General features: G+C 35.3%; 2 protein-coding genes and 1 long non-coding RNA gene across 3 annotated transcripts in view; 2 read left to right on the top strand and 1 right to left on the bottom strand.

Annotated features, from left to right (window-relative positions):
• Positions 1 to 12,290: 12,290 nt before the first annotated feature.
• HOXA11 (homeobox A11) lies at positions 12,291 to 16,854 on the top strand. The gene is made up of 2 exons (XM_082258514.1): positions 12,291 to 13,211; positions 15,815 to 16,854. The coding sequence occupies exons 1-2, from the start codon at positions 12,551 to 12,553 to the stop codon at positions 16,045 to 16,047; spliced, it is 894 nt and encodes a 297-aa protein (XP_082114640.1). The 5' UTR covers positions 12,291 to 12,550; the 3' UTR covers positions 16,048 to 16,854.
• Positions 16,855 to 17,373: 519 nt separating this feature from the next.
• Positions 17,374 to 24,960, bottom strand: LOC309555820. The gene is made up of 3 exons (XR_014225281.1): positions 24,853 to 24,960; positions 18,463 to 18,579; positions 17,374 to 17,603 (listed from the first exon to the last, which is right to left on the bottom strand). It is a non-coding gene; the product is annotated as an uncharacterized lncRNA (long non-coding RNA).
• Positions 24,304 to 27,500, top strand: part of HOXA10 (homeobox A10) — a 3,907-nt gene continuing 710 nt past the window's right edge. The window contains exons 1-2 of the mRNA XM_082257986.1: positions 24,304 to 25,243; positions 27,011 to 27,500. The exon at positions 27,011 to 27,500 is cut by the window's right edge and continues 710 nt beyond it. Of these exons, the coding sequence (XP_082114112.1) occupies positions 24,406 to 25,243; positions 27,011 to 27,285 (1,113 nt within the window). The 5' untranslated portion in view covers positions 24,304 to 24,405 and the 3' untranslated portion in view covers positions 27,286 to 27,500. The remainder of the gene's footprint in view (positions 25,244 to 27,010) is intronic.

The following is a 27,500-nucleotide window of genomic DNA, read 5'->3' as shown; positions in this document are numbered from 1 at the left end:
GTATATAGATATGCCTTTATAAAATAATACTGAAAAAAAAATCATCGTAAGATATTTAAAAGTGGAGTTTTTTTTCTAAGGTTGGCATAAATTATCCTTTTTTTAATTTTTATTTTCTGTATGGTTTGTATCTGGCCGCAATAGAAATGGTAGCCAAAAATTTCAGCACTTTTAACGTAATCATTTATTTGAATATTTGTTTCTTCTTTACTCACTCTAAAATATTATCATGTAAATAATAAATTAGCGCACTGTGAACATTATTTGTGCACCATGAATTTTATTTTGCCTGATAAAAAATGTACATTGGTATTATAGTAAAAATATAGCTAACTGTGAATAAGCTAAATTTCGTATTGTGTGAAACAGCAGAGAGATACAACTTCAATTCCTGTGCTAGATAACCAATATAAATCAACTTAGTTTAGTTAGTTGCCAAAAAAAAAATTATATCAGGTAAATTAATGAAATTGTACATATCATCGCATTGGACTGAAGCAGAATTATGGTATGGTCACATTGCTAAAGAAAAGCATCTGTAGAATTGGGAATTTTACAATTACATTACAGCTATTTTAAAGCTGTTTTTTTTTTTTTTTTTTCATTTGCAAAAGCTTTGTCGTTTGTTGAAACGACTGGATTGGAAGGCCTTAAACCTTGACCTTGACGAAAAGAGACAATTTGTGACCTTGACTTCTGACAGCTCATGAATAGGCATCTTTGGGATTAGTAGATGAATAGCGCCATCTGGTGTTCAAAGACATATCTGCAATGCTGCTGGTACAAGAACTATAATTGCTGGTTTTTGTTATTGTCTGAACTTGTAACCTACTAATTCATATTAATTACAAGTTTTATTGAAGTTCATTCGGCTGCTGTGGTTTACTTGCATGACATAAAGTATGTGCAATTGACAGAAAGCAATTTTCGGTTAAATCTACATTTTGTATTAATATAAAGGGGTATTAGCTGTTTGTTTTACCGAATCTTTCTTTGGAAGGAACACCTTGAATATTTAAATAATCGTGAATAACCATATTTTAAATAGTCCACAAATGATTATTTTTTCCCCTCTAATTACTGGAATAAACTTTTTTTTTTATTTATTATTATTACAAGTCACATTGATCTATAATTGGCCTATGGGAATGCTGCATAGGTGTATTTATAGGAAAACAAACTTTTCTTTTTTGCACAGTTATATGTCACATACTATGTAAAGCATACTGGGGGATATGTTTTTCATTGGTCCATGCACAGTGGCACTACAATGCTGCTTCTACGGGAGTTTTTATGGTTTTCCTGTAGAAGCAGCTCAATGCTATTTTATGTGTCCATGCACATGAGGACTTTTTGGAGGCATATTTTAAGTTCAGCATTTAGAAGCAGGAGAAGAAAAAAAACCTTCTGGTTTGCGTTTCTGATTGGAGCTTAGTGGCAGAAAAAACGCAAAGCTCTCCTAAACTCCTCTAAACTTTGTACAAAAATGCTATGAGCGTTTTGTTTAGAGTTCTCTGGCAGAAAAAAAACATTACTCCTCAACGCATGTGTACAATTGGGAACTGGCGATTTATTTAAGCCAAGTGTGCATGAAGCAGACAGTTTGATAGGGCTAAACTACGGTCAAGTTTACCAAATATAAAATTTCCATAGAAAAATATGACGTTTACAAATTGATTCCACTGATTTTGTAGTGTTCATAATATAAAAGACTAAAATATGAATATACTCTTTACAGAAAAAGTAAAGTTTATTAATGTACTTAAGGTATAATTAAAATGTCTTCCCCCTCTTAATTTAATTATCAAAACATTTAGCAGGGTAATTGTATTATTGGTTTAACCTAGTTTTGAAGACTATGGAGTGATTTACTAAAACTGGAGAGTGCAATATCTGGTGCAGCTCTAAATAGAAATCAATCAGATTCCATTTTTTTTATTTTGCCAAAACTTAATTGAACAAGCTGAAGTTAGAAGCTCTTTGGCTACCATGCACAGCTTCACAAGATATTGCACTCTCAAGTTTTAGTAAATCAACCCTTCTGAATCACAATATTAAATAAATCGAATAAGCAAATAAAAATATGTTTTACTGGAGAGAGTACGCACATTTTCAAACCTTCAACTTGAACTTGGATCAGGTTCCCCTAAGACCAAGCAAAATTCTATGCTGTCTAGGTTTACACATACTGTCTTTTGCAAAAAAAAAAAAAAGTCTCCTGTTTTGTTTTCCATTGAATATCTGTACCAAGCATAACAATTTGCATTAGCAAGATGCATTCCAATTCCACAGAAGACAAACCCTGATTGGAGCAGCATGCTACTTGTGCAATCAGTGATTGGGTGTTATTGTTTTTGCCTTCTTCCCTTTATCCTAGATTCTCATTTCATTCTTTTATAGCCTGTATTTCTAATTTTTTCTTCTGCAATGACATCTAAAGTCAATCTGATACATATATCTATGTACGTGTATGCATCCCTGTGTGTTTATATGTACATAGATTAGTATAGGAAGCTGATTTACTAAATTAGTTGAGGATCTTCACTGAATAAATAGTAGCTGTGTTCACTCATGTTGAATTCTGTGCAGATGAAATAAACTGCATGATAGGAAAATTAAATTAATACTTACTGAAATTATTTATTGAGTGAAGATTCTAAACTTTTAGCTTTATATACACACATATATATATATATATATATATATGTATGTATGTATATATAGATATAAATATATATAAGATATATATATATATATATATATATATATAATTTTTATTGTTTCATTAAACAAGCCGAGAATCTTCCATTTATGTCTCTTCTCTCTCTCTCTCTCTCTCCTCTCTCTCTCTCTCCTCTCTCTCTCTAAATCTTTATATAAAGAATAGCTGAGAATTATATATATATATATATATATATATATATATATATATATATATATATATATATATATATATATATGGCCCAAAGTCGTTTTAGCAAACAGAAATAGTAGAACAGAGGGAGAGGTTATGTATGCATGCTGTGATTGTTGCGCTTGTGCTGTCATATATATTACCCAGATCTATAGGATTAAATTGTTGTCCCTTTTAGTATGATTTCCTCTGTGTGTGAAGGAAGAAGGAAATCGAATTAATGTTCTGTGTCCCTAGCAGACAGCCAGAAGTACTGATCTTCTATATGAAAATAAAAGTAAAAAGGGGATGGCAGATATTCCTTGTCATATTGTATATCATCCCTAGTCTCCAGAGTGCTCTAATGTGACAATCCTCTGTGTAACTTTTTTTTATTCTGCAAATATTTTTTAACAACGAAACAAATGTGTCACTACTGTCCAGCACTTCGCAGAGGAAATTAATATTTCACCAGGGCATCCCCGGGACAGCATTAAAAGATTACTACAGGTTCAAGTTTATTAGTTATAAAATTCTTTGGTATTCATATAATTGCAGACTAAACAACTGTTGACATTCTACATATGCCAACGAGTTAATAAAACATCCATGCATATGATTCACACGTTGGAGCTCCTCGAGGTAGTGGACCAGTTTTTAAACTTTGTGATGTAGCTGAAATGTCCCTAGATAGGAAGGAAGGCAAAGTTGTGTCCCAAGGACGTTGTTTCACGTTGTGCCAAATTCCTTCTCCTATCAGGACTGTCTCCAGGTTGTATACATAACAAGCGAGGTAATTACATCGCACCTATAATATTAATGCACATCATAAACCATTGTAATTAATGATGACAGCCCAAAGACTTGGCGCTCACATTAGGCCTGTTTGTGTAGGGTAAGCTCCCTCTTTCGATCTTTCTTTAATTCTTCCTTTTTTTTTTACTTTTCTTGCTTCTCTTTTCATTTTCTACGTTTATTTGTTTTTTCTAAACATTGCTATTTTTTTTCTCATACTGTCAACAAGACTTTGCTTCCTCCAAATGAAACTCTTCGCTCGTTGTGCGCCTTTTGCTCATCCTTTTGTAAGTTAAGGAAGCCTGGAATCATTGTCGCTTTATCTATGCTTCCACAATTCATTGCTGCGCTTCTTTGTCTCCATTTTTCTTTTTTTCTTTTTTTTTTATGCGATGTCGGTAGCCTGATCAGCAAATATGTTATATGAAGCCCCTGGTGATAGTTTTCATCCTGAATTGTTTCTGAATTAGACTATTATCAAGGAAGAGGTATTGTAAAACAGGCCTAAGCTTCTTCTTATTCTTTTTTTTTTTGTGCAGAGTGCAGTTTACAGCCTTTAGGACTTGGTATAATTGAGGACACTGCTTGGTTTTATTTCTATGTGATTCCTCCTACATAGCAGTACTAGCATTACTTGTATGCAACAACGTCCCCTTCTGGATGCACAAGGTCAATGCAGACTGCAATAGCTCTTACATTGGGTGGAACTTAAATTTACGTAAACATATTATTGTTATCATTATTTTGTCGTTATAATTGTATTATTAAGTTGATTGACACTATTTTTCTATATTTTTAATGCATGTGTATATGTGTATGTTTGGAGGGGAGGAAATTCAGTCAATTCTGGTGTATATATATAGTTGATGTAAAACATTTTTGAGCCCAACAATGTCAACCTGACATGAAAACTGCATGATAATCATGCATGTACTGGATGTATTTTTTTGATTGGTCTGGACGTTAGATACATACCTGGGCTTTACACTTTTATGCCATTTATAATATATTTTCCAAAACTTGTACACCGTTTGAATAATTCTCGTATTCTATAACTGCAGGATTAGATAATCCCCTTGCTTTTAATGAACATATTAATAATGTTATTAGAAGTAATTATATGCTTCGGATATTATATACCATGTATGATAAATATTCATTTTGTATTATGAACGTATGTGTGTATATTGTCCAGACATATCATCCAAATTGGATTTGTAGCTAATTTACTAGTACGCCTAAAAGTATATATATATATATCACTTGCAATATACAGCATGTACTTATGTACTTTTACTGATAATTTTTTCAACACAGAAATAGATTAATTTCAGGATGGCAGTAAGGCGTAATTTATACATGTGTATATATATATATATATATATATATATATATATATATATATATATATATAATATAATATATTTGTGTGTGTGTATAAATTACGCCTTACTGCTATCCTGAAAGTAATCTATTTTTTTACATCATGACAAGTGTTGAAAAAATTATCAGTAAACTATATAGTTAGACAGAAACATAGATATATACTTCTATCTATCTATCTATCTATCTATCTATCTATCTATCTATCTATCTATCTATCTATCTGTATATACATATATATATATATATATATATATATATATATATATATATATATACATATATATATATATATAAATATATATATATATAAATAAATATATATATATATATATATATATATATATATATATATATATATATATATATATATATAAATATATATATATATATATATATATATATATAGAGCCAAGCAGTATATTCTTAAATAATGAAAACGTTACATTTGAAATAATTAAAACATTTTACAAATGCCAATGTATTTTATTCATAAACATTTTTTATTAAACCAACAGAGTATATACAGTGGTCTGTAAAACAGAAAAAAAATGACAGCTTTCATGCAAGGTATTCTATTATTAAAATAACACAGTAAAAAAAAAACATATAAAGGCGAGGTTATATATATATTCAGCCATTATAAAAACGCCAGTAGCGTGGAAAAACAATCCAGGGAAATTATATTGCCATTAGAAAGTGGATGTTGGAAACTGCATTACATAATGTTCAATTCTATTGAAAGAGGAAGTCTGTGTCTTAAATAAAGGGATGATGCTTTGCCCAGAAACATCTTGTTAGTGCAGAGCTATTGCTAGCAATAAAATGCTGTAAAATTATATACTGATTAGCAACTCCTGTATTTTCTGATCTTTTCCATTGTGAAGATTGCTACCCCTAGTGGAATAGGTTTTAAATAGGAAGAAGCATGAGCTTTCTTTCAATATATTATTTGAGAGGGATAAAACACACCTTGGAGGTCAAGTTCAAGGCATTACATGTACTTGCAATTACCTTCTGATATAAGGAGACAACAATAATTCTTTGCAAGGCCACAAAAGTGCATGATATATACTTTGCATTGCTGTCCCTCTTACTTTCAGTCCCTCTAGTCCTATCTGCAAGCTAATTCATATCATCTCCACACAGAAAAAAATACTCACAATGGCATTTTTGTGTCTTATTCTTGTACCAGTAGGAAAAAAAAATACATGAACAAAATCCAAAGGCTGATTCCATAGGTAGTGCTTTAAGGCGATGGTTTAGTATTTCAATGGTTCTTGTTGCCACATATGTGGAAAGCAGACTATTCAGTGCGTGCCAGACGGTCTAGACTGCTCGTTTTCACAGCCCCGCAATTGCCTGCAATAATCTCAGACTTGCACCTGTAAATGGCCACTAAAAAGAGACTACTATATATAATTAACGTATTAGAAAATGTACACGGTGGACCAGAATATAGTCCTGGGCTCTTTAGGAAAAACTAAAATGGATCCACTAGCTAAGAAACCGCAATCTAAAAACAAATAAATAAATCGAATTAGAAATCCTGAGCTAAAATGTATACCCTTACCCAGGCTAACTATCTTTACAAATTATATATTTCCCAACAAACAAACGTAGAAGAATAATACGTTATAGGGTGGTATGAGTGTTGATGTGTACTTTTATGGGCACTGTCCCGTTATGTGCGTCTGCTGTTATGCATACCTAGATATTTTTTTTTATTTTTGGAACCTTTTTTGAGAAGCACATGGCAGCCTATTTTTTATTTTTATTTTTTATTTTTTTAAATCCTATAAATGTATAAGCACACACACACACACACACACACACACACACACACACACACATGTGTGTGTATGTGTGTAAGATAGGATAGATAGATAGATAGATAGATAGATAGATAGATAGATAGATAGATAGATAGATAGATAGATAGATAGATAGATAGATAGATAGATAGATAGATAGATAGATAGATAGATAGATAGATAGATAGATAGATAGATAGATAGATAGATAGATAGATAGAAATATGTTAATTTGCTGAATGAATTGAGAATGTGTAGAATATTTACACAAGACTTGAAATATTAAATTCAATTATCCTATCACGTGAAAAGAAAACTTCACCTTAATCAGCATATGCTTGGACATGATTGGAGGTTGGATAAATAAATTGACTCTATCCTTTAGTAAATCAGCCTCAATATAGCCATATATAAAAAATAGCAAATCATTTCACCAATAATCTATGAGGACACCTATTTTGTAAGAGACGTGAAAAGTAAGAACACACACATATATGTGTGTGTGTGTGTGTATGTGTGATAGATAGATAGATAGATAGATAGATAGATAGATAGATAGATAGATAGATAGATAGATAGATAGATAGATAGATAGATAGATAGATAGATAGATAGATAGATAGATAGATAGATAGATAGATAGATAGATAGATAGATAGATAGATAGATGTTGATTTGCTGAATGAGTTGAGAATGTGTGGAATATTTACACAAAACTTATCCAATCATGTGAAAAGAAAACTTTTATTTTATCAGTATATGATTGGACATGATTGGAGGTTGGATAAATAAATTGACTCTGTCCTTTTTTGGGTGAATACCCTCAACTCCTTTAGTAAATCAGTCTCAATATATCCATATATAAAAAATAGCAAAGAATTTCACCAACGATCTATGAGGACAAATATTTTTTAAGAGACATGAAAAGTAAGAACACACACACACACACTTACACACACATACACACTGAAACTTGACTTTAGATGTTAAGTGTAACACAGCAATTGTTAGATGTTGTATCAAATATTTTTTTCCTTTTTTTTTCTTTCATAACACCACATTTTGAATCTTTAAAGGGTGTTAAAGGGTTGATGAGATTAGCTGTGCTACTATGGTCATTTGACCGCAGCTTTCATGTGATATGGCCCTGATTCAGAGGGATTTGTCTTGCTAAAAGCATGGCATCCAAACAAAGAGATGGCGAGCAACAAGCTCATTTCTCGCTGCAAGTACCGACACAAGCTGCAGCATGCATTCCGAGTGATCACACAACAACACAATGCGGAATATTTCTGTCCAAGGCAAAGTGAAAAAAAAAAAAAACAGAATCTGGTGATGCTCCTTGTGTCTGTATGATCGTGTGAAGAAGCTATTCTCCATGGATGTGGAATAACAAGTCCCAAGGCCAAACCAAGCCTTATTGTTAGTAGAGGTCTGTATGTTAAGGTCAAATACACGAGTCCAGCTTTGCTTTCATACAAAACACCTCTCAGATGATCTTTTTTTTTTCTGGTTCTAGATACAAATACAAAAAAAGCCAAATGACAGGATCCACACCTAACAAGACCTCCTGAAATTATTGGAGGGTATCTGCCTTATCTCTTCATCTGATATCCGACCACTGCTCATTTCTGCAAGAACAAAGGATGTAAAAGCATCTCCCACAGCCATGTCTGTAAAGAAAAGCAACAGCCCCCCCCCCCCATCTCCCCATCCCCCCAGTACAAACCTTACTGAAAATGGTACAGGGATATCAGTGAATGTTAAGATGTATGTAACATGTGGAGAGGACGTCAGAGATTGCATGTAGGTGGCGTCTCCTGTGAGTCTCTGGCCAGGACCAGCCATGTCTGCTCTGACACAAGCTGAAGTTGACTGCCAAAAGTGCCATAAAACCGCAGGTCAGTCTACAGCTCTGCTCACTTCTTCTGGACGCGCCGACTTCAATTAGAGCCTTAAAAGCCCCAATACAAGTGTAAGAATTTGTTTTCCTTCTCAGAGGCGGGGCGAGCCTTGGCAGTGGTGGCGCCTTTGTCTCCAGTCTAAGGGACATCTATCTATCTATCCATCTATCTATCTATCTATCTATCTATCTATCTATCTATCCATCCACCCATCCATCCATCCATCCATCCATCCACTAACTAACTATCTATCTATCTATCTATCTATCTATCTATCTATCTATCTATCTATCTATCTATCTATCCATCCACCCATCCATCCACTATCTATCTATCTATCTATCTATCTATCTATCTATCTATCTATCTATCTATCTATCTATCTATCTATCCATCCATCCATCCATCCATCCATCCATCCATCTATCTATCTATCTATCTATCTATCTATCTATCTATCTATCTATCTATCTATCTATCTATCTATCTATCTATCTATCTATCTATCTATCTATCTATCTATCTATCCATCCATCCATCCATCCATCCATCCATCCATCTATCTATCTATCTATCTATCTATCTATCTATCTATCTATCTATCTATCTATCCATCCACCCATCCATCCATCCATCCATCCATCTATCTATCCATCCACTATCTATCTATCTATCTATCTATCTATCTATCTATCTATCTATCTATCTATCTATCTATCTATCTATCTATCTATCTATCTATCTATCTATCTATCTATCTATCTATCTATCTATCTATCTATCTATCTATCTATCTATCTATCTATCTATCCACCACTATATGCATTCCTTCAAAATATGTACATTGCATTGATATATTTAATATGCAAACACACAAGTTCTATTCCAAAATCGAATTAGCGATATCTAATTATTGCATCCTCATGACATCTCGTGCATGTTATTTTGCCGCATTTATGCTTATTTGTGTACTAAGCAAGTACACATAAATGAGCTTTACTACCAAGGGAGACGCTTGCATTCACCCTTCCCTTTAAATACCCAATAATGTTCATGCAAATAAAAAATAAAAAAGTAAAAGAACTTCCTCGTATTCTGGTTTGGCATTTAAAGTGAGCACTGGCTAGGGTGAAAATTACATTAAAATACAAGCTATAATCCCAAACATAAAGAACAGACAAATAGATACACATCATTGGTATATCAAAGCTTGCAGCATTTATGCTCACTTGTGTAGGATGCAAGTATACATAAATGAGCTAAATTACTGAAGGAGTAATTTGCTCCCTAGCCTTAGTTCCATTATAATATACAATAGTATTTGACGAAAATAGAAAAGAGAAACATCCTATGATTCTGGTTGGGTATTTCAAGTGAGCACTAGCTAGGGTGAACATTTTAGTAAATCAAGAATATAAGTGCAGATACAGAACAAAAAAAATAGATATACATCCCTGACATCTCAAAACTTGCATGCATGTATGTTCACTGGTTTAGTAAGCAAGTACACATGTGAGGTTGATTTACTAAAGCTGGAGAGTGCAAAATCTGGTGCAGCAGCTGCCAATGGTAGCCAATCAGCTTCTGACTTCAGGTTGTTTAAGTAAGCTTTGGCAAAAAAAAATTGGTTTCTATGCAGAGCTGCACCAGATTTTGCACTCTCCAGTTTTATTAACCCAATAAATGAGACGATTAAGGAGTCACTTGCACCCTAGTCTGAATTTACTTTAAATACCCAATAATGTTCATGTACATTGAATAAAAGAAACATCCTTTGATTCTGGCTGGGATTTTAAAATAAGCACTGACTAGGGTGAAACCACTCTTAGTAAATCAAAGCTATAAGCACACACAGAAAACAGACAAATAGAAACATATCTTTGACATATCAAACCTTGCAGCGTTTATGTGTGTGTAGTCTGCAAGAACACATACATGAATTGATTTGTTAAAGGAGCCTCATGCACCCTGGTCTTACTCCCTTTAATAACCCAATAATGTTCATGAAAATGTAAAAAAAAAAAAAGCATCCTCTGATTCTGGTTGGGTAAAAAAAAGTGAGCAGTGACTAGGGTGGAAAATCACTCTTGGCTATAAGCACACACAGAATAGACAGATAGATACACAACCTTGGTTGATCAGACCTTAAAACTATTAAGCCTCTGTGTGATATGGAAGCTTTATGGCAAAGTCCAGTGTAGTGTAAAGTGATCAGACGTGACCCTAGGAAGGAAATAGTAAGCTGCACTTTGGTTTCAGGCAGTCAGTGTGGGGGAAGGGGCACTGTGCCTTGTGTTAGTCGCACTGCACATTCCCTTGGAGCATGGGGTCTGCCCCACACATCCTGCCACTCTATGCAGCAGAGGCAATTTTTATCTATGCCTTTACATTGCAATCCTATGGAAAGGGTGCACAGGCGACTTTGCTCCCTAAATGCAGTCTTATGGAAAGGGTGCACAGGCGACATTACTTCCTAATTGCAATCCTATGGAAAGGTTGCACAGGCGACTTTGCTCCCTAATTGCAATCCTATGGAAAGGGTGCACAGAAGACTTTACTTCCTAGTTGCAATCCTATGGAAAGGGTACACAGAAGTCTTTACTTCCTAATTGCAATCCTATGGAAAGGGTGCACAGGCGACATTACTTCATATTTGCAATCCTATGGAAAGGGTGCACAGGCGACTTTGCTTTCTAATTGCAATCCTATGAAAATGGTGCATAGGAACATTTGCTCCCTAAAAGCAATCCTTTGGAAAGAGTGCACAGGCGACTTTGCTTTTTAATTGCAATCCTAAGAAAATGGTGCATAGACAAATTTGCTCCCTAAAAGCAATCCTTTGGAAAGGGTGCACAGGTGATTTTGCTCCATAATTGCAATCCTTTGGAAAGGGTGCACAGGCGACTTTGCTTTCTAATTGCAATCCTATGAAAATGGTGCATAGGCAAATTTGCTCCCTAAAAGCAATCCTTTGGAAAGGGTGCACAGGCGACTTTGCTCCCTAATTGCAATCCTTTGGAAAGGGTGAACAGGAGACTTTGCTCCCTAATTGCAATCCTTTGGAAAGGGTGCACAGGCGACTTTGCTCCCTAATTGCAATCCTTTGGAAAGGGTGAACAGGAGACTTTGCTCCCTAATTGCAATCCTTTGGAAAGGGTGCACAGGCGACTTTGCTCCCTAATTGCAATCCTTTGGAAAGGGTGAACAGGAGACTTTGCTCCCTAATTGCAATCCTATGGAAAGGGTGCACAGGCGACTTTGCTTCTTTACGCACATTTGCTATGTTCTTTTTGGCACAGACTGCTTCTAATGTTATTTCAAGAACAGGGAAGTGCCAGGGAGTTATGGAGGAAGACAAAGACTTTAATGTTGCACTACTTAGGAATGATAGATAAATATAGCATGAGGGATGTCTTTATTGCGCCCTGCCTCCACATTATCCCCAGTCCATACCCATGCATGGATCTAGGAAAGGCACTGGATGTAGGAGCTAAGAAAAAAAAGCCCATCATGAGTTACATTTCAGATTACATGCTTCTATGAACCTAGCAAGTGACGATCTGTTGCTTCCCTTGAGATGGCTACAAAGAAAAAAGGGTCCATAGTCGCAGCTTGTCAATTTCAACATCTGATCACATGACCAGCACCTCCCTGCTAAGGATGGGGATAGATTTCCACGTCAGCTTACGTCTTCAAATTTCTACTTCACGGATCTGCTTCAAAGAGGCAGCTGCATTAGAGAATCATGTTAAGCTCAGCTAATGCGGACAGCCCGAGGTAGCCTAATGATGGATTTTGATGAGCGTGTTCCTTGTTCCTCTAACATGTATTTGCCAAGTTGCACTTACTACGTCTCGGGTCCAGATTTCTCCAGCCTTCCTTCTTTTCTCCCCCAAACCCCTTCTTCTCGTCCCATGCCCTATTCCTATTCTTCCAACCTTCCCCAGGTGCAGCCTGTGAGAGAGGTTACCTTCAGGGAGTATGCCATTGACACCTCCACTAAGTGGCACCCCAGGAGCAATCTACCCCATTGCTATTCAGCAGATGACATTATGCACAGAGACTGCCTCCCTGCCTCCAACACTGCCAGCATGGGGGACATGTTCGGCAAAAACGCCTCCAATGTCTACCACCCCAATGCCAACGTCTCCTCCAATTTCTATAGCGCAGTGGGCAGGAATGGGGTGCTGCCACAAGCCTTTGATCAGTTCTTTGAGACAGCCTATGGCAGCACAGAGAACCAGAACTCGGATTATTCCGGCGACAAAAACTGCGACAAACTTCCCGGACCGTCGGCCGCAACTTCAAGTTCGGAGCCGTGCAGGGAGACAGAGGAGAAGGAGAGGAGGACGGAGAGCAGCAGCAGCCACAGCAGCTCGCAATCATCTTCCGGCAACATAGAAGACAAAGCCAATAGCTCGAGTACGTATGAACACAGCAGCAGCAGCAGCAGCGCCTTTGCCTGTCACAGGCTCTGCAATCGAGCGCACCGCTGGTAAAAATTTTATATGCTGTTTTATAAGCATATAAGGTTTATGGAGGGCCTTTAGATTTCCCCCAACAAAACTTTGTTATAAAAGGCTAGATCACGTGTTTAGCACTGAAATTGGCCGTGAAATACCAGCGACCAATGGATGCCTTAAGACAATCCTTCCCCTTTTTTCCCTTTTAAAACTCTGGGGTCGGTTTTGTAGAGAATAGAGTCAGTAAGAATGTACGCCAATAAAATGACACACAAAAGCAAGCCTTGCATGCTTTGATAGCAATGTGAAGTTGCCTTGCCTGGCCAGCAGGACTTCTTTGACACTTTTGGGGGGCTTTAAGGAGAGGCACGGGTTCTGTATGGGAAAGCTGCAAAACCTTGGGGTGCCAGCAGCCCAAACTGATTAGATTTAGATATCATGGGCCCTTAGTCAGACAATTGGTGCTTAGATTGGGATTTGGGTTTAGCATTTTAGGGACAGTCTGTTGTCATCCCTTACAATTTTATTTGTATTTAGGTTGAACATGCCTCTGAAGGTTCTCATTTACTGGTAGCAGTCAATGACATTTAACTGGACTTGTTCTATAATGCTAAATAAACATTAGTTCAACATTATAGAACAAATACAGCTGAATGTGGCCAACTACCACTAGGCTATTACATAGTGGGGGAAGTCTGTTGTCATCCCTAAAAATTAATATTTGGGTATAACATGTTTTTGAAGGTTCTCATTTATGTAGGTTATGGATAGTAGTCAGTGACATTTAACTGGACTTGTTCTATAATTCTAAATAAACATTAGTTCAACATTATAGAACAAGTTCAGTTGAATGTGACCAACTACTACTAGCTGTTACACATCAGGCAAAGTCTGTTGTCATCCCTAATAATTAATATTTGGGTTGAACATGTTTATAAAGGTTCTCATTTATGCAGGTCACTGGTAGTAGTTGAAATTTAACTGGATTTGTATTATAATGCTAAATAAACATTAGTTCAACATTACAGAACAAGTCCAGCTGAATGTGACCAACTACTACTAGCTATTGGGTTAGACATTTGGGAAAGCCTGTTGTCATCCCTAAGAATTAATATTTAGGTTGAGCATGTTTATGAAGGTTCTCATTTATGCAGGTCACTGGTAGCAGTCACTGACATTTACCTGGACTGGTATTATAATGCTAAATAAACATTAGTTCAACATTATAGAACCAGTCCAGTTGAATGTGACCAACTACTACTAGCTATTGGGTTACACATTAGGGAAAGCCTGTTGTCATCCCTAAGAATTAATATTTAGGTTAAGCATGTTTACGAAGGTTCTCATTTATGCAGGTCACAGTGACAGTAATCACTAACATTTACCTGGACCTGTTCTATAATGCTAAAACAACATTGTTTCAACAGTATAGAATAAGTCCAATTGAATGTGACCAACTGCAACTAGCTGTTGGCTTACACATTAGGGAAAGTCAGTTGCCATCCCTATAATTAAATTTTGGGTTGAACATGTCTGTGAAGGTTCTCATTTATGCAGGTCACATTGATAGTAGTCACTAACATTTACCTGGACCTGTTCCATAATGCTAAAACAACATTGTTTCAACAGTATAGAATAGGTCCAATTGAATGTGACCAATTACAACTAGCTGTTGGCTTACACATTAGGAATAGTCAGTTGTCATTTGTAGAATTATAATTTGGGTTGAACATGTCTGTGAAGATTCTGAATTACAGGTCACAGTGATAGTAGTCACTGACTTTTACCTGGACCTGTTCTATAATGCTAAAACAGCATTGTTTCAACATTATAGAATAAGTCCAATGAATAAGGCCAACTACAACTAGCTATAGGGAAAGTCAGTTATGTTACGCCCCAGATTGTAGTATTTTTTTTAAACCTGTCTATATCTATCTATCTATCTATCTATCTATCTATCTATCTATCTATCTATCTATCTATCTATCTATCTATCTAGAGAGAGAGATAGATATTTATTGTCCACATTGTGTAAATACATGCAGGCATTCATCAATAGTGTGCATTTATCTGTAAGCTATGAAGAAAGTGTAATTGTACAATGCGATTTGCAATTTCTTCACCAATCTCAAGAGCTGCAAACCTCTGCAACCCTATGAAATGATTGGTATCACATAAAATATTAATTATCTTGTATTTGCACTTCTTGTGGTTCCTGTGAAACTCAAGGCGTCAGTGTGCAAGTTCATAAAATATTCCTATATTACAATATTATTTAGCTCCTCGAATTCTATTAATAGATTATACTATAGTTTCTACTGTAGTAGACGAGTCATAAAAATTATATAATCAGCAATATAAACAGAGGCTGTAAACACGTTTTGTTTAATAGAGCCCATAAGTGCATTACTTTTTAACTATTTATGCGCTGGGTTTGCGTGTAGTGCTGCTGGGACTCTGAACCCCTTAGGGTACAGTGATTCAGTAAATGACTTTTATTGGAGAGGATTGTAAAGCACACTATTCCACCATAACAGTATGGTATTTGTTCTTGTTCCACAGGTGGACAACGTACCCGTAAAAAGAGGTGTCCTTACACCAAATATCAAATTAGGGAACTGGAAAGGGAGTTTTTCTTCAGTGTCTATATTAACAAAGAAAAAAGGCTACAGCTTTCACGAATGCTGAATTTAACCGACCGACAGGTCAAGATATGGTTTCAAAATAGGAGGATGAAAGAGAAAAAAATTAACAGGGACCGATTGCAGTATTACTCCGCCAACCCCCTCTTATGAGAGTAACAACGTTTTCCCGGATCTGCCAAATCCTTTTTTTTTTTTTTGCTCACGACAAGGTCAAGCCACAAGGTTACATGTATGTGGATGTGCGTGTGACTTACAGACAATGGGAAGTACCATTTGTTCATGAACAACACATCTGGAGCCTCTCTGCCTCTGATCTTGTGTCTGGACATGTGACGGGGAGGATAAGGGTAGTAGTTCTCCTTCCATTTTCCAGCGCCATATGCTTGGAGAAAGGCAATCACCAATTATTCACACACATTTTTTGGGTTGTGTGTATGTAACTGGACAAATACTTTTTTTTATTTTCAGTCTGATGTTGGTACAGATTCTAAAGGACCAATTTCAACGTTCAGATTGGGTTATCAAGTTGCTATCAAAGTCTTCTGTTTGTGATCACCACCGCACCATCAATCCAATGTACTGTTCCAGAAGCTGTTATTATTGCAATTCAAATCAATAGGGCATGTGGTTTACTGGTTAGTTTAATTTTCAAGTGTCCTACTGTGTTGGTTCTTTGAGCACTCTTATCAGTCACAGCTAATGTCACCAATGTGGTCTAAAATATGCACTTTGTTTGCTAATATCAATCTTTTGTCTAGGACTGGCCTGTGGAGTAACCACAGAAATATTAGACAAGTCCTCCATCCTATTATGATCTATTCCAATCAACTGTGCAGCCAGACAATGACATAACCATCATACACATGAAATGATCAATAATCTTCAATAGTATATATCATTCCTTTGTACCAAAATAAAGTCAGATCTATTATTTTAATCTGAATTTATGCGCCCAGTCCATAGATTATGTTTAGACTTAACTCTCATTTTAAATATATATAAATCCTAAAAATAAAAAAAGAACCAAAGTTATTAAAAGCAATTATAACAGATATTTGAAAATATATATTCGTTTATGGGGACACGATGCTCTATTTGTACTATCTCTGTTTGAATGTATGTTTCATATGTTTTACAAGTTAAGTGTAAATAAATGCCATTTCGTATTTCATTCAAAACGTGTTTTATTTCCACATTTTTCTTTTATTATTTTCTATAGTTTTTTTTTCAAAATTATCATCTTTTAATTGTTTTTTTTTAATTTTTCTACAAATTCGTTTTTTTTTTTTGTTTTTTTTTTGCTCTTGGGTGAATGAGATATTTTGCCATAGATCACGCAGCTACAAGTTATTTTATGTCACTGTTTACTTACAAATGCATATTTGATATGTATATAGAGTTTGTTCCATGCAGTTTTGGTGGGATGCATGTAAACAGCAGGAGAGCACACACAAGACAAATAAAACTGGTTGGAAGTACAATACTGTTACCTTGTGTTGCCTTCTTCTATACACATTAAAGTTACACCTGCAATATATGATTAATAATCTGCAGACTGCAGGCAACGTGCTCCCACTTTTAATAGATTTCTCCAGTAAATGCTGACGCTGCAGTCTCAGCCTGACGAGGTCACTGATTGAGAATTATTGATTGAGAGATGGATTCCATTTTCATAGCTATTGTCTTGGCGTATTCTTTTTAGTGGCCTAGTAGAAGGGGGGAAAGGCAGTGAAGTTGCACCTAAATAACCCATGTTTTGCTGTTTATACTCTCTTTTAAAGCTTCTATCATACATGGGTTCGTTGGCTTCCATCATTTTTAATACTGGTCTCTTTCTCTTTTGTTTTGAATGTAAAAGTCAATATTGAAGGACTCCATTTCATTTTTTTTGGTCATAGCCTGTTTGTACATATTTTATTGCAGAATGGCTATCTGGCTTTGAACTTCTATGGAGCTATTGTTGGACATCGCACATAACCTTGAGTGTCTAGGATTCGGTGATCCTCTATTGTTTACAGATTTCTTTGGTGTTTATATGTCACTGCAAGAGAAATGTCAAACATTGCACAGGCTGAGGCTTATCTTTTATCTTATAATTGTAAGAAAGAAAAAAAAAAAAGTTTAATGCATTATCTCTTCCTCTGGCAAACACAAAAAAGTCCAAATTGCATCAACAGTGTTCTAAAACAAGGAAGGAGAACTAAAGAATTAGGTAGAAAAAAAAAGTTTACAGGATATTTCCTTTCTGGGTTAAATATTAACTGGTTTCCCTTGCAAATGCTCTAGACCCTAGAGGCCTGCAGTTTATCCGCCAGAGTCTTTGGTCTCCTGACCCAATAAAAGCTCATGCTCTGTGTTGCTAAGGCAATTCAGCAATAAAACGTGTCTGTGATTTGTGATTTGCATATTTGGAATGCGGGGCTATAAACTAAACACAGGCTATGCAGCCATTTTTGTGAACGTGATATCAGTGCTTTCCAACAGTTGCTTGAATGGACTCTCTAGCATCTCTTTAGGATGACAACAACAGGAGAAAAAAAGAGGAGAAAATAGTTTCAAATGTACATGGAAACGGATTGGCCACAAGATGGCGCTGTCCAGATCAATGTCAAAGCCGCTGTGCCAGGAGAAGCCAATGCTAGAATCTTGGCCTTTGTTCTCTTCTTATCAAGCAAGGAGACTCTACAGAGAAATTACAGGTTTTATCTCAAGAGCAAAGTTTGTCAGTCACCATTTGATTAATGCAAGCTGATGCTTTGGAAAATACAGGTTTAAAATGTAAAAAATAAAATAATTGTGATGGACAAAGCAGCCAAGGTAAGTCACAATAATGCAGAATTATGCCTGATAAATATATAGAAAATTGTGATAAACGTGCAATTATCCAATTTTTTATTCTACAGAACGAAGCATGTAAGTGTAAAGCTACCTGCTGCCATCACAACATACATGGCAAAATGTTCTCAGTGCTACTGGATTTATATAAATGGTCTTGTTAGATGGGATATGGCGGAAGCTGCTATGTTTTTGACTACTAGTGATAGATAATTAAATAGATAGACAGACACACACAGACGGACTGACAGACAGCTATATAACAGAACGTTGAAACACACTGGGGTTGATTTACTAAAACTGGATGGTGCAAAATATGGTGCAGCTCTGCATAGTAACCAATCAGCTTCCAGATTGTTTTTTTTTTTCTTTTGTCAAAGCCTAATTAAACAAGCTGAAGTTAGAAGCTGATTGGCTACCATGCACTGCTGCGCCAGATTTTGCACTCTCTGGTTTTAGTAAATTAACCCCCATGTGTACTTGCTTACTAAACCAGTGAACATAAATGCTGCAAGGTTTGAGATGTCAGGGATGTATATCTATTTGTTTGTTTGGTATCTGCACTTATATCAGACAAAATCAAGGTAATAAGGCTACAATAGGGTTACAGGAATGCCACATTTTTCTTTACTAAAGTAATAGCCATCTATTTCTTTTTTTCTGTTAGCACAACCCTATATAAATGTGGCATGTAAAGGGATTGTTTTTTTCTATCAGGCACATTAATAGTTAATATAAGTTGTACAGGTATGTGAGATTTTACATAGTTACCTAATGTAAAAGTATAGGATGATTACAATATGTGCAACAAATATGGTTAACCTTGTTACCCCTTTTGGCACACAATGACAACATAAGGCACTTATCTTTAATTCAATTTTTTATACTAATTTGGATGATAAAAATGTTGATAAATAGAGGTTTTTATTTGTTCTTGCAGACTGTGTTTCTTTTAAACCAGTCCAGGGAAATGTATAAATACTATAAACTGGCCAATAAATGCAGGACCAAAAGTATTGTATGACCCACAATGATGCACTGAAAACAAATGTAATCTGATAATTAACAGCTAATGTCAAATTAAATGAACAAGGAAATGTATGTTGATAACATTTTAACTGCCATCCAAGGCGACATTGCATTAAGCTGCCGTGTATTTGACATATAACTATACACTTTATAAGTTACAGTTTTATACTGATAAATGTGTTTTGAAAAATACAGTATTTGGTTTAATTCAGATTCCCAGAAACACAGACAGAGGGGCCAAGGAGCTTTTAGAGGAAGTCCCACATACCTGATGCAATTTATCTGAGGTTTTATTCTCACCCAAAGGAAAACAGCATGTGCTACCACAGCAAAGATTATTTAGGACTCCTACTGAAAAAAATTCAGTTATGCAATAAAATGAAGTACTTCCTGTAGTATTTTTTGGACACTGTACTCACAATTGTAACGCCTGTCTGCACTGAAATATTTATAGTAAAATTGGTTGTATCATCCCTTTTATCCAGGTTTAATCTGACATTTGAAACACATGTTATGTATGTTATTTAAGTATTGTGATTTTAAACTTTGATCGTGCTGATGTGAATCTGGAGCCCAGATCCAGTGAGAACAGTGCCTTGTCCTAAATTAACACTGGCGTTATTTTACTTAAGTGCTTTTCGATCTAAAGTTAACCTGTTTGCACTTCCAATACCCAATCATGTGCAACAGAAGTTCTTCTTTTTTCCCCCCAAATATTGCTTATAATTGGGTGTTGGAAATGAACACAAGTTGGTTTTACCAAGAGTGAACATTTAGTAAATCACACCCAATGCAAACACCCATTTTTTCACATGTCCACTATTAATGTTGAAAAAAAATCTAAAATAAAGCTGCTTAATATGTTTACCTACTCATAGCATAGCAAAACCATGTCTTTAAGGGTTATTTAAAAACAATAAATCCCCTGCTAATGTAGGGTTCATGTTGAAATGTCTTCAAGAAGGTGTTTACACCGAATGGTTTCAGTTGTGCTTCGATAATAACCAAGCTCATGTATATCTGGGTGTAAAAGTATTATTGTAACATTAATAGGCATTTGTCACCAATCTTGGCACCAGGGAGCCCTCCATCTGATTCAAAGCACCACCCTGGATCCAATCCAGGGGAAAATGAAACTATTTGGCAACCATGCACATTTTTGACAGTTTACAGTTGTCTAATACGAAAATAAGAACAAAAAGAAATGTACAAACTGTCAAATTTCAAGAAATCTATTATGCAAACAGTCAAATATATAGGGATATATGTTATTAGGATTTTTGTTGACCCTGGAATTGTTATTCATTCTTACTGTACAGATAAAAACATACAGATTTGAGTGGTTATAATTTAATAACTATCTTGTTTTTGATTGGTGGCTACACACATTTTACATGCGTTGTGTCCCTCTTTGTTTATATGGCGTTTTGAGATTAGCATTTTAGGGCAAGTTTTGGATTTGAGAGTTTATTGAAATAACAGAGATATTTGGGAGCTGTTTGTACCTTTGATACAAATTTAGGTATGCACTGTCCTTTCACTAGAATGGAGCAGGCAGCTCTCCTAATAGAACGTTGGCTGCCTGGCTCTGTAAGGGGAAAATCTCTATTCACATAAGTCCCATTTGTTCTTGAAAAGAGATTCCATTCGGTATTTAAAAAGTAGTTTGGCACAAAGCACAGCTTTCACTCGCCGAATTGTTCCTCTAAGCTCCAAACTGACCATTTATCGTTTATAGTTAAGATTTAAATGTGATGTATTAGTTTTACTTGACTGAGTTTGATGATACTAGTTTACTATTTGCCTTGCTCTTGTTAGTGATTAAAGAAAAGAATGGATCCCGCACACCACTGGGCTATTAAACTTCATGAACTAGACGTGTGCCTGACTATAAAAGGCATCCAGATTTCTTTGTATAAACACATCTGCACTCATCCAATCTTCCATATCCACACCTTTCTTTCTGTGATATGCTATTATACGACAATACTTCTGATATTAATTACATCTGGAGGGCAATGGTCTACAATAGACTCTCCTGGGCTTGTACTATTGAACATGGCCCTTGAAACATGTGACACTGAGCCTTTTGTTGTGTCTCACTCACATACATGAAACAGTTACATTTTTCTCGTTTACAGGAAAAAAGAAAAAAAAAAAACATACGTTCTTAGCATTTTTAAGTAGAAATATTTAGCTGGCGGTGATGAGTTAAATATGTATCATACCTCTAGCTTACATATCACAGTTTCTTATTTCGATGACGTCACTACAGATGTTAAAAGCCCAACATAACCCTGAAAATGATATATAATGTATATATATATATATATATATATATATATATATATATATATATAATATATATTATATATATATATATATATATATATATATATATATATATATATATTATATATGTATGTATATAAATATATACAAAACATAAATACGAAAATTAAATAAACAAATTATATATATATATATATATATATATATATATTTGGAATGTATTTATATATTTAATTTTTTATCTATATTTTGTGTATAAATATATATATATATATATATATATATATATATATATATATATAATTTATTTCTTAAATTTTCTTTTTTATATTTTGTATATATATTTAATTTTTTTATTTATATTTTGTAAATATATATATTTATTTGTTTTTCTAAGTATTTTTCTAATATTTTTATTATATATATATATATATATATATATATGTGTGTGTGTGTGTGTGTGATGGGGGGTGTGGGGGGTGATTCTTATTTTCGTATAGGTGTGGGCATTTTATTTTGCTATTTAAGACGTTTTATTTGCTTTAATTTTTATTATACATTTTCATCTATTTGTCTATTTTTTCTATTTTTTTATTGTATATATATATATATATATATATATATATATATAGGCGTGCAATGCATTTTATTTTGCTATTTTATTTCTCTGGTGTGTGGGTGTTTCTCCAAATATGGAATTAACTTTACTGAGGCGGGGTGTTATACAAAAAGCCCTGAATGTGACGTAAGCGTGTGTTTTCTAATACACACTAGCTTGCTAGCTTGTATGCAGTTTATAAACTATAATAGCTATAATGGGAAATGTAACTAGCCAGTTATCAATAAGATTTGAAGGGGAAAAAAATAACAATGTATATTGTAGGGTAGACTGGCTTGTGGGACATGTACAATGACTGGCTGTGGTCTTATTGCACTGGTATTAAAGGGAAAGGTTTTACAAGTTCTAAACGTGGGAGTAAAGTGTTTTACTGGGGTGCTATAAGTAGGGGATGGTTCTTGTATTCAGTAACTCGTCCAGCAGTGCAGAAACCTTAGAGAGGGCCCCAAGGCTTCCTATTCTTACAGAAACATGTGAACCCTGCTCATTTCATATGGCCTTCCCAGAAGAAAGTCACAAGTGGAGGCTAATAAAACTGTAGCACTGAGTTTAAAAAGCAGATATTTTCCTTGAGCTTGCAAAGGCAGACTAGGTTGCTCTAGCAGACTACAGATCGTCTGAAAGCCAAGGGTAAGTGCTTTGGGAATGCGCGGTTAAAAACGGTGCACTGATTTACATACTAAATCAACTAATAAACTCTCTGATTCATCTGACTTTTTTCACACCACACATCCGAGCTGAGCAATGTGGTTTGCATAGAGTAATATTTGATGAAATGATTTGTATCTTTCTTCCTGAGCCTCTGCAACAAAAGGAAGAAAACATTAGCCAAATGTAAGTCAGAAACTCCAACAGGAGCCTGGGAAAGGCGTGCAGTTCAGTTCTTCTAACATCAGGTTGTAACGTTCTACCTACCTTATTTTACAGATTTAGGAACCATTAGGCTGTAGAACAGAACACTTTGCAGAATGTATAGAACCATAGACACCAACGGTCTAATGTTTTGTATACAATTACAAATTTCTCATTTTAAAAACTAATATTTTTTAATTTGGTGTCTCATGAAGTAGCCAAACAAGGAAATCTACAACTAATAATAATTCGTTGTTTTTATTTTGTATTTTACTTATTTGCTGGTCTATAATGCCGACTGGGTCATGGTCTTTGGCCATTAAGGAATCACTTTGAAGACCACCCCAAAGAATTCTTACCATTCGCTTTCTATAACTGTCTGACTCCTTTTTCTTCTTCTTCTATTGTCCATTCTATACTATACACTCTGTATATGTGCAGTTTATTTGTGTGTAAATAGATGATGCATATGTAGAAAAATCTCATATAATGGTATTTTGTATAAAAAAGATACTTCTAACCTTTTTTCTTTTTTTAATGAAAGTAGCCACTATTTTAAAAAGTATAGCCAATGCATTGTGGGGTAGTGAGTACAGTGCATAAAAAAGATTGATGTGCCCACTAGAATAAGTGTGTATTATGATTATGTTTATATAAGTCAATGAATATATATATATATATATATATATATATATATATATATATATATATATATATATATATATATATATATATATTATAGAGGTCGAGCTAAGATGAACCTTTGCATACGAAACTGGACTGGGAGGGGTTGGTGCCTAGACGTGAGCTTTCATTGGCTGCATTCATTTGCCGTGGTGCAGGGGTATCTCTAATCATATTCAGCATGTTTTGCACAAGAAATGTCAGCCAGAAAGGAATATCTGCTCTCTTCGCCAAATTATTCCACAACAATGTCATGCTCAGAGGGTCCGGCTGCAAACTCTTTCCTGGTGGACTCGTTGATCAGCGGAGGCAGAGGAGAAGCTGGGGGCTACTACCAGGGAAGTGGGGTCTACTTGCCACAGGCGTCCTCCGAGGTGTCCTATGGGCTACAGAGCTGTGGACTTTTCCCAGTTTTGAGCAAACGAAATGAAGGTCTCCCCCCAAATAACACAGCGCCCCCCACATCTCAGAACTATGCTCCAGGGATGGAGGTCTGGCTAGATGCCCCAAGGTCCTGCCGTGTGGAGCAGCCTGAAAGCCAAGCAAGCACCTCCTGCTCTTTTACCCAAAATATTAAAGAAGAGAACTCCTATTGCCTCTATGACTCTGACAAATGCCCTAAGACTTCAGCTGCTGCCACTGACCTTTCCACTTTCCCAAGGGTTAATTCTGAGGCTAGCCCTGGCCACAATGCCAGCTCTGTTCCAGTGCCAGGCTACTTCCGCCTCTCCCAGGCTTATGGCTCATCCAAGGGCTATGCTGCTGCTGCTGCTGCTGCCGGGCACATTGCTGTAGCACCGCCACACTTTGTACCCCAGCCCCAGGTCCGCTTCGACCAGCCCCTGCCTTTGTCTTCTATGCCCGCAGACAACGTGCGGAAAGACGCCGAGGAGTCGCCCCCTAGCAAGCACCCAGGAGCAGCCCAGCAGATAGCAGAGGACGAGGCTCATCACCATACTTCTTCCTCCGGCGCTGAGGACTCCTCTCCGGCTCCATCTGACAGCAGCAAACATTCCCCGGAGAAAGACACCGGAGGTGAGCACTAACACTCTTCTATGTGACATTACATCACAAAGGGAAGGGACATATTACCAGACATCACAGAGGAAGCCCTCTCTCCTCTTTCTTTTTTATTATGATCCTTTGAACTATTTAATAATTGGGCGTGAGGACGTCATAAAAATCTTGTCCATCCTAAACTTTACACCACATGCTTAACTGTGCTTTGTCCTAGAGGAAGTAGAGACCCACTATAAAAAAAAAGAGCATAGTTATTTATAGGACTGAAGAGCGCTACAGGCGCCACTACCAACATCCCATCCAAAATATGACAGTAAATACCCCTGGTATATGTGTTAACTAGATGTGAACTGCCCTCTGCTTCCCTGAATAGTGTCGAACCCAACACTCTGAAAGGCTCTGGCCTGTAGTCATTGCCCAGTTGTTGAATCAGAACACATATATCTATGAGCTGCACACAAAAACATTTTTATTTCTTTCTATCTATCTATCTATCTATCTATCTATCTATCTATCTATCTATCTATCTATCTATCTATCTATCTATCTATCTATCTATCTATCTATCTATCTATCTATCTATCTATCTATCTATCTATCTATCTATCTATCTATCTATCTATCTATCTATCTACTATACTTTACCATGGAACATATATGTAAATATTCTATCTTTCTATATATTTATCCATCTACAGAGAGGGAGGTAGAGAGAACACACACATACATTTAGCATATATTATATATATATATATATATATATATATATATATATATATTACCATGGGACATGTGCTACCATTTACCATGGGACATACGTCTACAGAGAGGGAGGTAAAGAGAACACACACATTTAGTATATATATATATATATATATATATATATATATATATATATATATATATATATATTACCATGGGACATGTGCTATCATTTACCATGGGACATACATCTACAGAGAGGGAGGTAAAGATAACACACACATTTAGTATATATACATATATATATATATATATATATATATATATATATATATATATATATATATATATATATATAGATATATCTAGATCTCTTTCTCTCTCTCTCTCTCTCTCTCTATATATATATATATATATATATATATATATATATATTACCATGGGACATATATATAAATAATCTATCTGTATATTTATCCATCTACAAAGATTGGGAGGTAGGAAGAACACACACATTTAGCATATACTATATATATATATATATATATATATTACATATGCTATAAGTTACCATGGGACATACATCTAAAGAGAGGGAGGTAGAGCGAACACACACATTTAGCATTAATATATATATATATATATATATATATATATATATATATATATATATATATATATATGTATATGTATATATACATATATTTATATATACCTACTGGAAACAACATAAGTATATACCAATACCCACAGAGGTTAAACTTTCTCAGAGGAATATTATGCAGCATTATGTTACCTACTGTAATCGTTATGTCACTGCTGACGTTAAATTTCATTTTTTCATATTGCAGTACTCCAACATCTACTACTGCAGATTAGACTCTTGTTAATAATAGAAGCAGTGGTAGCACACTGGGTAGTTGCAAAAAAAAATATTAAGCATTATGCAAATGCTTGGGTTAACCTCACATCACTATGTTCATGAATCACTTGCATGTAATATATATATATATATATATATTTTTTTTTTTTTGTTTTTTTGCAAACTATGTATTGTAATATTACTTTATTGTTTTTTAGGTCACTCTAAAAGTGAAAATTCGGCCAACTGGTTAACAGCTAAAAGTGGAAGGAAGAAACGCTGTCCATACACCAAGCACCAAACCCTGGAACTGGAAAAGGAATTTTTGTTCAACATGTACCTGACTCGAGAGCGGCGCCTAGAGATCAGCCGCAGTGTCCACCTCTCAGACAGACAAGTAAAAATCTGGTTTCAGAACCGCAGAATGAAACTCAAGAAGATGAACCGAGAGAACAGGATCCGGGAGCTCACAGCCAACTTCAATTTTTCCTGATGACCCTGCACACCTTTTTGCTAATCTTTTTTTCTTCCCCCCAATGTATCAGAGAGCCAGTACTCTTCCATCATGGTTTATTCTCACCATTATTGGACTGAAAATTCTGTACATGACCAGTATATTCATAATCCCACCCTACTTTCTTGTTAATCTGGGGTTAAAGCCATAATTGCACACATTTCTTCAAGAGCTTTTTATTAAAATAATAATTA

This window comes from Pelophylax lessonae, assembly GCF_965119305.1.
Source record: "Pelophylax lessonae genome assembly, chromosome: 5".
NCBI classification, from domain to species: domain Eukaryota; kingdom Metazoa; phylum Chordata; class Amphibia; order Anura; family Ranidae; genus Pelophylax; species Pelophylax lessonae.
Note: the sequence above shows the minus strand (reverse complement) of the source record. Positions and strands in the feature narration are given on the sequence as shown.